The 12,590-nt window shown below is 42.1% G+C and overlaps 1 protein-coding gene across 3 annotated transcripts in view; it reads right to left on the bottom strand.

Moving 5' to 3' along the window:
* Window positions 1–12,590, bottom strand: part of btbd11b (BTB (POZ) domain containing 11b) — a 122,848-nt gene that overhangs the window by 21,618 nt on the left and 88,640 nt on the right. For all 3 annotated transcript variants that reach the window (XM_052061642.1, XM_052061640.1, XM_052061641.1), the window contains exon 2: window positions 3,636–3,779. Coding sequence is in view for 2 of the 3 variants with exons in the window: in XM_052061640.1 (XP_051917600.1) it covers window positions 3,636–3,779 (144 nt within the window). In the remaining variant the exon portion in view is untranslated. The remainder of the gene's footprint in view (window positions 1–3,635; window positions 3,780–12,590) is intronic.

Here is a 12,590-nt window from a genome sequence, read left to right as displayed (position 1 = left end):
AACTGATCTTAATATTCTTATCAACAAATAACAGGCATAGCCTGTTGCTAAATTAAACCCATTGTCATTGCTTTACCGTTATCATTTTTGCTGCATTTCCATTTTGCTGTAAAATGATAGTGTGCATGTCTAAATAAATTCACTTTCCGGTTTATGTGTTCTGAGTGCATGCGTGCGTGCGTCCGAGTGCATGAATACAATAGCACAGTTACAAACTCTCGAATACACAGACATAGCCTTTGTTCAGTTCTGAAATTGTGCTATTTGGTTCCGCCCAGGTGTCCATTTAGCCTCAAAGTGAGCGAGGAGTGTGAAAAGGACACCTAAATGAGGCTGGCGCATTTGGCAATGAAGCTGTCTATCTCCTTCAAGAGCAGCAAGGACCGCTACTGGACATCACCAGCTTGTGAGTCGAGGAACTGGAAATAAGTATTGTGTGCAGACCTCTCTGTTGTCATCTAATACAGTTAAAGATGCAACAACAGTGTGTTTTCCTGAGCCTTTTATAGCATTTCAGCCTCAATACAACACTTTTTAACTCTACCTACTGGCTCTAGCTATTCATTTATTGGTATGTATTTACCAATTTATCTATTGATCTGTATCTATTTACCATCCATACATCCATTCTCTAAACCGCTTTATCCTCACAAGGGTGGCGGGGGGTGCTGGAGCCTATCTCAGCTGTCTTCAGGTAGTAGGCGGGGGACACCCTGAACCGGTTGCCAACCACTCGCAGGGCACACAGAGATGAACAACCATCGCGCTCACATTTACACTGTGGGACAATTTAGAGTGTTGAATCAGCCTGCTATGCATGTTTTTTGGAATGTGGGAGGAAACCGGACTACCCGGAGAAAACCCACGCAGGCCCGGGAAGAACATGCAAACTCCACACAAGAAGGCCGGAGCCGGGATCGAAGCCACAACCTATGCACTGTGAGATCGACGTGCTAACCACTGGACCAACGGGCCTCCCTTATCTATTTACCAATCCATCTATGTATCTGTCAAATGTCTGGACAGAATGAGGATTCCAAAATCAAATCATAGACACAGATCAGAAGTTTCGCTCAAAAGGATATTTATTAACAAAAACACAAGACCGACGAAGTACAATGAATCATGCTGGTAGCAAAGAACCAGGAAATGGGGAGACCAAACAAAAAGTGTTTGCAAAAGACAAGGAACGAGATAAAGGTAAATTGCTTGTCAGCTAAAAGGACAAGCGCATCCAATACAAGGTGAACTCAAAAAGAGAATACATAAGGAATACTTATAAGAACCAAAATACTGTACTATGAACAAAGGAGGAAAAATGTCGAGGAACGTTTAGAAAATCAAGCACTTGGAGAGTCATGAGCAAGGCTAATAATCCGACAGTTGGTTGTCGGCATGGCCTGGCTTTTAAAGCAGACAGGTAATGAGGCCAGATTCGAGAGAGGTGTGACTTGTGAGTGAACGCCCACTCACCATCTAGAGACTGAAACAAAAAGCAAACAGTACAGGATCATGACAGTACCTCTCTCATCTATCCATCCATCCATCTACCGACTGACCTACCTACCTACCTACCTACCAACCTACCTACCTACCTACCTACCTACCTACCTACCTACCTACCAACTTGGTATTGTACCTCAAATGAATTGTCTACCTCTTTATCAAATTGCTTCACCGCTGCCATTTTACAGTATAATCTCCACAAAACATCTGTAGTTCAATTTTCTTTGAGAGGCTACTCCATCCTCCTGATATGCAGTTATTCTCTTTCATTAAAAGTAAACAAAGTCCTCAGAGCAGAGGCTCATAGGACAAGAGCACAGACAGTGAAGCTCTACCTTCACAGTACACTGGCTTGTATTGTTTATGGAAACCAATACAGCAGTGGAGACTAATGGAATAATGTATATGCATGTCATACGCTCTCCCGGTATGTTCACTAAATTCATTATCATGCATTTTAACAAGGATAGAACAGTTAAGACCAGAGTGACACCATTTTGTTTGGCATGACTGAGTGATTTCTCCCTCAGTGTTAATGACATCTGTAGGTATGATAACATGGTTTCAATTCAAATATGCTAATACGGCCTTTGGCAGAAGAGAAAATTAAAAAGAGGCAATTTGAAAGTAATGCTCCACAAGAGAGCGAAATGCCAGTGACTTCTTGAGCAGGATGCAAATTTGACAGCAGAGGAGTATCTCATTTTAAAGCGTCTTCCCAACAAATCACAATCATCTCATTCTATTTTTTCCCCTCCATCTTGCCTTCTTTCAAATAGAGATTGTGACAGCCCTATCGATGACAGCTATGCTTCACTCACAGTTGTTCTTGTTGTGTATTTACAAAACACAGTTATTTATGGATTTTTTTTTTTACCCCAGTGAAGATGACATTACCTCTGGACACGGTTCTCCTATTATCCACCAGCCGCTGACTTGTGTTGCCCTTGTCAATATATGATCCATGCTCGACCTCATCAATATAGAATGGATGGAAGGCCCTCAGTGCTTCCCCCACTAACTGTTTACTATCCTGATGAAGCAACATAATGAAAATAATGAAAAGCTTCCTTTTGGCGAATTATTGTTTTCATCTGTATCTGTTTTATCCCAAGTACATGTACTTTTCAAAAATACAAACACTTTTTTGTTTCTTTATTCTTTATTTGCCTTTTATTTAACCTACAAATGTGTCAGATCATTTTGCCTGACCCTGTGTGTGTGTTTGTGTGTGTTGGGTGTGTGTGTGTGTGTGTGCGTGTGTGTGTGTGTGTGTGTGTGTGTGTGTGGCTCGAAAGAATTCTATTTAATGACACTGCAACTCCTGATGATTCATTTCTGCTTAAGATGCACATTCATACGCACACACAGGGGTTGTACAGTGGCAGATTTACTAACGTAGCGGGGCAATATTTGGGCAGAGCTGAACGCTGCCACGATCATATTAGCCTGTCCGTCAGTAATGTCAGCCAACACAAATGTGAAAAGTTTAAAGCAACAAGATGAGCACATTTGACCTGAAAATAACGGCTTGAAAATGATTTTGCTGCCAGACTGACACACAATAACAAGAGTTGCACCTATATTACTGTATTATTCATTGGTGTATTGTGTTGAGTGCCTGCACAAATGTTGTGGGGTGCCAAAATTGACTGATTGTAGACGTAGAAGTAGATTGAGAGCGGTACTGACAGTGACACATCTATCCATCCATCCATCCATCCATCCATCCTTTTTCTAATCCGCTTATCCTCACAAGGATCGCGGGCGTGCTGGCGCCGATCCCAGCTGTCCTCGGGCAGTAAGCGGGGCACACCCTGAACTGTTTGCCAGCTAATCGCAGGGCACACAGAGACGAACAACCATTCCTGCTTACAGTCACACCTCGGGACAATTTGGAATGCCCAATCAATGACAGTGACACAGTCCGAGATTTAACACAATGTTCCTAATTGTAGTTGCAGTTCGTTGTAGTGCACAACACTGAGGTATGTCTAATATACCTTGTGTGTTTAATATTTTTTTAACCGAGGGGCAACACATTAGAAAACCCAGTCAGTGCTGCAAAACAGTTTCATAGCACGACGAACTACAGTCACAATAATATATATGTAGAAGCAATCACTCACTGAGTTCAGAGATGCTGCCCACTCGTGTGGCCAGTAAGCACTGTTCAACAGAGCGCAGTTCAGACTGGCTGTAGGCGTTTCCCTCGCCATTCTTTCCTGTTCGCTGCTGCTGCAGAGTCAGACCCTCGGGTAGACTAAGCACACCTGAAAGAGAGAAAGAGTAAGAAAGTAAGTGAAGTTGTCAAAAAACAAAAAACAAAGAGAAATAGCATTGTTCTAGTGTAGAAATGGTGGTCGGTAAGTTTACATACATTGAAAAAACAAATCATTTTTGGGCTTAAATTTTTGTGGATGTGAATGTGAAAAAAAACACCCCGATGACACTTTCACTCAAAGCAGTGTTATTGTAGTGGCAGAAAGTTTGTTATATACATGTAATTGAATTTCAGGTGAACCCAATGTTGGGAGTGGAAAGCGTAAACACCATCTTTGAATATTAGATATGCAAAATAATTTGAATAAACAATGTCATACATAACAGACATTATAAAATAAGACTGCATCTAAGGTGTCAAATAATAGTTAAAAAAAGTTATATGATAGTATAGAGATAGTTATATGATTATGTTTTCCTCTATGATGACATTATTCCCATTCTGATATCATATTTTACACATATTTTGTCCACAGGAATTTTCCTTAGCTACTCCATTTGATATAGAAAACTAATTCCAAAGAAGTTGGGACTTTGTGTTAAACATAAATAAAACAGAATACAATGATTTGCAACCTATATTTAATTGAATATACTGTACTCCAAATACAAGATGTTTAATGTTCAAACTGATAACGTTTAGGATGTTAGAATTTTCTGACTGCAAAAACATTCCAAAAAAGCTGCGACAGGTGGCAAAAAAAAGACAGAGAATTGGAATCAGATAAAAATGCTTGAGTATTTGCTGTAGCCGATCAAATTACAGCCATCGGAATCATGAACCTCAGGCTCAACTGATTGACATGAAATACACCAATTCACCTGAATTTGCTTGAAATCACATTTGGCTAAAACAAATAATAAATCATTCAGAAAAAAAGTATCCATATTTCTAGTACGTTGACCAAAAGCACCCCCTCGTTCATGTTTTTTTGATTGTTGTTTCATGTTTTTTTCTCCTTTTTTTTAAATGTACCCCTTAGGATCAACAGTAGCAAAAAAATAAAATAAAATAAAAAAAAGATTCCAATAAACTGCTGGTGGGGCAGATTGATGACCCACAGCCATTTAAGGCTATCTGCTCTCAACATGCCAATTTGGCACAAATGCCCAAGGTGCAGTGCGCATTCTGCTCACTGATAATAACCAGGTATTTAGCATATCCAAAGCGCAAAGCAGCTGCTAAGCGAGCATTCGACCAGAGAGATGACACCCACTGACGATGTGCAACAAAGAACAAGAGACACTACCATCTGCTTCAAGTGTCAGGTGTCTTTGAACAACTACATATTGGATCCAAATATCCCAGCCAAGTCTGAAAGATCAACGACTGAGAAAAGCATGAAAGAAAAGTATCAATTCTTCAGGATCCGCAAAACTCCTGTTTTGTTTGCTTTTAAATGTAAAGATCAAGTAAATCCATCCATTTTAAACAACGGGGGGCACCTTGAACTTTCCTCACTGACACATTCTTCTTCAATATTTATATAGCACAGTGGCTGCATGGACTGTGGCGAACAGTGGTGCTGTGAGCAATTGCCCTACTCCCAACAACCGTATGCTCACTATTCTCCGTTAATGATCAAGACACGGTTGACAGGAATGTAAATAGTATGTCATTATTTGGCCTGGTGTTCATTTTGTAATGTTTAAAATAACAAATGTAATTATAGTGAAACCTAAATTCCATGAAGCTTATACAATTTTTAAATCCAACAAAATCTTTGTGAAGTATGCCATAAATGTCACATATAATGTGACAAAAATATAACCATAACAGCCTCTCGTTGGTTTTAACTCGACATGCATTTTGCTTTTTAGATGTATAATTCTAGACAACAATGTTGACCAGTTTTTGGGAAATAATACATTCAGATTTGGATGTTCTTCATCAGTTAGTGCAATATGACAACAAGTCGCAGTGCTGAGGATGGAGTTTGTGTTGTAAGCTTGTCTTGCGAATTGCCAGCTAGATTGGCTTGCGAGCTCCCAGCTCGCTGACACATGCTTGTCACGTTCTCAACAGGTCGAGCAGAACACATTTGTTGTGCTTTCATTTCAAGCTTATTGAGAAGGTTAAAAAATTAATTTATGAGGAGAACTGAACTAAATGACTGTGAGAAATGGCATTGCCCGTACAGTTAAACAAGGTTTTATAGCAGTGACAGTATTTCATCCATCCATCCATTTCCCAATCCGCTTATCCTCACGAGGGTCGCGAGGGGCTGCTGGATCCATGGACGTGCGGTCAGGGGAGGCAGGTGAGGCAGAGCCTCACGTCTGAATGCGCATTGCATTGCGCAATCATCACAAACTGGGTTGTTGCATGCAACTGGCTCGTGCTGCTTGCCATATAATTGCATGTCGCAAATATCAAGTCAAGTCAAATCAAGTCAACAGTATTTATAGAGCACTTTCAAACAGCCATCGCTGCATACAAAGTGCTGTACATGGAGCAATTTAACATGCACAATAAACAGTAAGACAAATTGGTAATAAAGGCGGTAGAAAACCAAGAACAAATCAAAGTCATGCTGAGTCGAATGCCAAAGAATACAAGTGAGTTTTGAGGAGGGTTTTGAAGATGGGCAGCGAGGAGGCTTGCCGAATGTTCAGTGGGAGGTCATTCCAGAGAGAGGGACCAGCAACAGAAAAGGCTCGATCTCCTCTGAGCCTCAGTTTAGTTCTTGGTACTTCTAATAATGCCTAGTCCACAGAACTGAGGTGTGTAGGGGCGGATGAGCTCAGAGAGGTAAGGTAGCGCGAGATTATTCAGAGATTTGAAAACAAAGAGGAGGATCTTGAAAATAACTCTAAAATGAATGGGGAGCCAGTGAAAGGATGCCAGAGGAGGAGTTATGTGCTTCCTCTTACGAGTACCAGTCAAGAGGCGAGCAGTGGCATTCTGGACCAGCTGAAGGCGCTTAATGGAGGACTGGCTGACTCCAAAGTAAAGGGCATTGCAGTAATCGAGCTGGGATGTGACAAAGGCATGAATTACTGTCTCAAAGTGTTGATGTGAGAGGAGAGGTTTTATTTTGGCCAGCTTTCTAAGGTGAAAGAAGCTGGATTTAACAACGGCACAAATTTGCCGATCGAGTTTGAAATCACTGTCCAGTTTAAGGCCCGAGTTTGAGAGTGTTGACTTAAGATAAGGAGACAGGGGGCCCAAGTCTACAGGATGGAATGTACAAGGGCCACTGAGACCAAACAATACCACCTGTGTCTTCTTTTCGTTGAATTTCAAGAAATTTTGTGCCATCCAGGTTTTGATTTCTTACAGACAGGATAGGAGTGGCCTTAATGAGAAGGCGTCTTTCTTGCTCAGTGGGACATAGATCTGGCAGTCATCTGCATTGCAGTGGAAGGGAATACCATGTTTCCTTAAGATGGATCCAGCGGGAGCAGATACAGCGAGAACAGCAGAGGCCCCAGAATTGAGCCCTGTGGAACACCACATAACAGGGGAGCAGTGCGTGACTCAGAGCAGCCAAGGCTGACATAAAAGGTTCTGTCAGCTAGTAGGACCTAAACCACTCAAGAGCACTCCCGCCAATGCCCACCAAGTGCTGCAAACGAGTCAGCAGAATACTGTGATCCACTGTATCAAATGCTGCAGTTAAGTCCAATAAAACCAGACACACGTGGTCTCCAGAGTCATTTGCCAGGAGGATGTCATTAGAAACGCGTAACAGGGCTGATTCCGTGCTATGCATCGTCTTGAAACCTGACTGGAAGACCTCCAAGATGTTAAGTTAATCCAAGAAAAGTTTCAACTGCATGTGCACCACTTTTTCCAGAATTTTGAAAATGAAAGGCAGTTTGGAAATGGGCCTGAAACTTGGCAGCACATCTGGATTAAGACCAGGTTTCTTGATCAAGGGTTGGACCACGGCATGTTTAAACTGTTGGGGAACTACACCAGAAGAGAGGCTGCTGTTGATGATATCCAAGACCGTTGCGCCAACACTCGGGAGAACCTCTTGAAAGAAGTGCGGGGGAAGAGAGTCGCAAGGGGAGCCAGATGGCTTCGTCTGTCGAACTACATCCTCCAAAAGTGCCAAGAACACAGTTTCAAAAGAATTTAGTACAGCTGAACATGGAACATGGACAGAGGGGTCAGATGCGGTATTTGAGACCGGAGTCCTAGCTGTAGAGACCTTATCAATGACAAACTGAAGGAATCTGTTGCACATCTCGGGTGAAGAATCCAAGCAAGTAGGCAGAGGGGGTTTGAGTACAGAATCTATCGTTCTAAATAGTGCGCGTGGGTTGTGACGGTTAGCTAGAATAAGGTCCGACAGATATTCTCTTTTGGCCTCTTTTACTGAGCTGGTAGTTACGCCAGCAGTCTTTCCAAATTTGATAAGAGACATGCAATTTGTCTTTTTTCCACTTGCGTTCAGCTTTGTGACACCCCTGCCTAGCTGCGCGGGTAATGTCGTTAAACCATGGCTCGGGTTTTGTCACGTTGTGCCCAAAGCGATAGACTGATCGCTCCGTGCACAACAGAATAAGGAAGTGGATCCCCGAAATAGGAGACACAGAAAGAGGTTTGTCAAATAACAAAAGGAGTCTTTAATACGAACACAAAATAACCCGACAGGGAGAATAACAAAAAGCGCTGGTCAAAATAGGGACCAGGGATAACATAAAAAGGACAACAGAAAACGCTTGCGGAAGAAGATAGCAAGGAGGGTCAGATTAGATAATGAATATAAATTTCACTCGCAAGAGGAACAACGACGCGCAATAACAGCCACAAGGCTAAGAGGCAATGAATCAATACGAGTAGGAATTGGGCGAGAGAAATTTTGGCACGGCGTGGAATTCTCCGGCAGTGAGTAGACTGCCAGAGCGTCCAAATAAAGGCTGAGCAATTACTCCGCAATGGGTGACAGGTATGTAAACGGCGGGCAGAAAGCCCGCCCCCTGCTGGCAACCCCGGGACGTGACAGGTTTAGGTTTTGGGAGCACAGTTTTTGAAGGAGCCACCAAATCCAGGATGGCACGGCATGACGAGTCGAACCAAGAGGTGAGTTCCTCTGTGTTAGACGAGGGTACGCAAAGGTTATTAAAGGCATCAGAGAAACGACTAGCAGTGCAAGGGTTGAAAATTCGGCGTTTACAACTAGGAGCGGCAGATTTCACAGCAGCATGCGATAAGACTACGTTAAATAAAACTGCCATGTGATCAGAATTCCCATTTTCAAGAACTTCAAGATTTGACACCGGTAGACCATGAGCAAGGACAAGGTCTAAAATATGTCCTTGTTTCATGTGTCGGGCTGGTCACATACTGCACGAAATTAAAAGAGTCGATAAGTCTTAAGAAGTTGTTTATATAATATAATGTTTAAATGATTACATATAGTGTCTAGCAAATTGAATAAGCCACCCTTTTTGCTTTATAGATTTGTAAATGTGACACTAAAGAAGTCAGTGCCTCACCAACCATGAACCTCACTGCACGCCACTGGCTGGATCCTATCCCAGCTGTCTTCTGGCAGTAGCCGGGGTACACCCTGAACTGGTTGCCAGTCAATTGCAGGACACACATGGACGAACTACCATTCACGCTCACAATCACACCTGGGCACAATTTAGAGTGTTCTATCAACCTGCCATACATGTTTTAGTAATGTGGGAGGAGACCGGAGTACCCGAGGAAACCCATGCTAGCCCGGGGAGAACATGCAAATTCCATACAGGAAGGCCGAAGCCGGAATCGAAGCCTACACCTCTGCACTGTGACGTGGACATGCATAGCAGTCGACCACCGTGCAGCTCTGACAGTACAGGTATTCCAAATCAGATTAATTTCAATGGTAACATCCATTCATTTCATGCAGCTCTTGTCTTAATTAGGGTTGCAGGTGAGCTGGAGACTATCCCAGCTAACTTTGGCTAGAGGAAGTATCATCCCTGGACTTGTCGCTAATTATTGTTCGGGCACATACTGATAAACAACCATTCACACCTGCAATATGTACAATTTTGAGTCTTAAAAAACCTATTATGCATGCTTTTGGAGTGTGTGAGAAACCCATTGTACCCAGAAAAAACAACAACAACAAAAATCACAAACAAGTAGCGGGGGAACATTCAAACTCCCGAAAAGAAACGCACAACTCACAACTGAGGCAGACATGTTAACGACTAACTCACTGTGCTGCCCTCAGGGCAAACATTTGCTCTTACCGGAGACAAATTCCGTGTGTGTTCTACATACTTAATGATAATGAGGTCAATAAAGGTGATTCTGATTCTGATTCTTTAAGAATAAACAAATCAGAGGTCGACCAGGATCATAGAAGAGATTTTATTCAACTGCCATTCTAGTGATGAAAAAGATACCTCACTGACAATCTTTATTAAAACTGATTATTATTTGTTGAAGGTGTCGCATAAAACATTGATGTTTTAATGCCCTGTCACCAAATAATTATAGTATAATAATAATACATTATAGGGTCTCTGAAGTGCCCGGCCACCCATCAAGTGAAAAATTAAATTGCCAAGTAACAAAAATGCCCCAGAGAGTGAGCTGTTTTCCACTACAGGGAAACAAAAGGGTAATGGCAATATGTATGGTTTGCAACTCAAAGATAAGAGGCGGGGATTATGATTAAATTAAGCAGTGGTGGCATCACACAAGGTAAGTAGAGGTATGACACAAATTTCTTTATGTTGAGAGATGTTGTAATGTCTCCTCTAAGGAAGAATTTCTGATACAGCTCTTGTATTTCATCTTATTGGATTGGATTGGATACAACTTTATTGTCCAATCCAATGGCACACTTGAAGATAACAAAGCGATTGTTCATGTCATTCATGAATAAATCGGCAAAATTAAATGCGAAAATAGGAGCATTTAGTTGTTCAGCTCCTTCGCTTTAGTTGGGGGGCAAAACGATGAGGGGCAGAATGGACAGTGAATTGCTGAATGCTCTTCGGGTGGACTGAGGCAAGGTGACTCAGTAGCTCTCCTGTGTGCCCTCATGGACTCACTGAAGGAGCGCTTAAATGTCGGTCAGCCATCGTCTGTGTGCATTTGCACCATGAGATGTGTTGTCAGTATCTTACATCCTGGTTGTCAGCGTCTGTTCAACAGAGCTCCCTGTGTCTCATGGGAAGATGCACAAGATATTAGTGGGGAGCCATGATCAGACTAATGTTGTATCAAACTTACTTTGGAGCTGCATAATGATGTGTGGGCTGATATTAGACACCTGCCTTTCTTTATGTGGACTCAAGAGGTCGAGCAAAAAATTATGTCAATCAAGTGCTGCAACTTTTTTGAGATACGAGCAGTCGTTAAGTAGATTTTTTTTTTCAACCTGTGAGCACAAACTTGATATTAATATAAATGATATGAACAGTGTTTACTGACAGGTTCGCTGTCAAATCAAACATAAATCAACATGAGTTACACATTTTGTATTTAAAACAACCATATAGTTTAGTCTTTACTCCACTCGCTTCAGAGCCATGCTAACATTATCAATGCTTAACATCTATGTGGCTGTGCTATAACCAGGGGTGCACATTAGGAGTGCGCAGGTGCGCATGCATACCGTGAATCATCATACATGCATCAGAATCGACTGCCTCAGCGCGCTTTTACGTTCTAAATATATTGCAGCCAGAGACTCTGTGATTGCAAGTCAGTGTAGAAAAATCAGTCAAGGATATCAGCCACAAAGATTGCTTCCAAGGGTTAACTTCAGAATAAAAGATTCCTAAGGCATCAATGTCCATGTACAGCAGACATTGACAACTCAAATGCTGAAGGCTGGGGCCACAATTTTTCATCAGTGCTACTGGGGGTGGGGGTGTTGTCATTTTGCAGAAATACATTCCACATCATTTTATATTGAGAGAGCAAAAGCTTCACAGTACAGTGTTCAAAGGTGCTGTTACACTGCCACTGAAGAAAATGGGAGGGGAGACGGAAGGAGGCTGAGAGTCGCTCCGAGCTAGACATCGTTACTGAAGAATAAATCATGTGCGGAAGCTCCCATTAACGCATCCCTCAAAGGAACTTCCTTAGTTTCTGTGACAACAGAGGCAACCACAGTCCAACACTTGCATACATACAGCTAACAGTTCGAGTAACCCTTTTCTGTGAATGTAAAAATCTGTGCTGCTTTTTAAATGATGAGCCGTATGATTTGTAACACTTCAAGACATGCATCAATAGTATATTTTTGGCCACTGATCGCCATGCCTGGGTCATGGCATCAAGTTTGTGCATTTGGATGCACGCTGCACCGTCTCAGGGTTGACTAGAGCAGTAGAGCAGGAATGTCAACCTCGATGTGGCTCCTACCCTGCTCTTAAAATCTATTTTGGAGGGGCTCATTGAGACGTACACATCTTCAAATGTAATGCTGCTCTCGACTAACAACGGACGTGCCTCGACATATCGAGACAGTGGAGTCAGTCCTTGATTTGGCAAATCACAATATGAAAAATGAAGTTCAATGATGTTATTTGATGCATTTCGACAAGCAAAAAATAAAAATGGACAGACAAATGGAAAAGGTGAATTGCAAATACATGCTCGAAAGAGTTAATCATGGTGTAACGGGACATGGATACATGGGAGTACTGGGCTTCGTTCTGTTGTGCCAGGCCAGATGGCTACCATATGTATCTGAGCGGGTGATCATAGAGGGAAAGATAGCAAGACGGAAGGCTGACATGTGGTGTATCATAACTTCTTTCCTATTTCATGGCAGCTTGAAATATTTTTCTTCTTCTTCTTCATCTTCTCAGTCGTGCATCCACTGGTATAA

Source organism: Hippocampus zosterae, chromosome 3 (genome assembly GCF_025434085.1).
Source record: "Hippocampus zosterae strain Florida chromosome 3, ASM2543408v3, whole genome shotgun sequence".
In the NCBI taxonomy this organism is placed as follows: Eukaryota; Metazoa; Chordata; class Actinopteri; order Syngnathiformes; family Syngnathidae; genus Hippocampus; species Hippocampus zosterae.
This window is presented reverse-complemented; position numbering and strand designations above follow the sequence as displayed.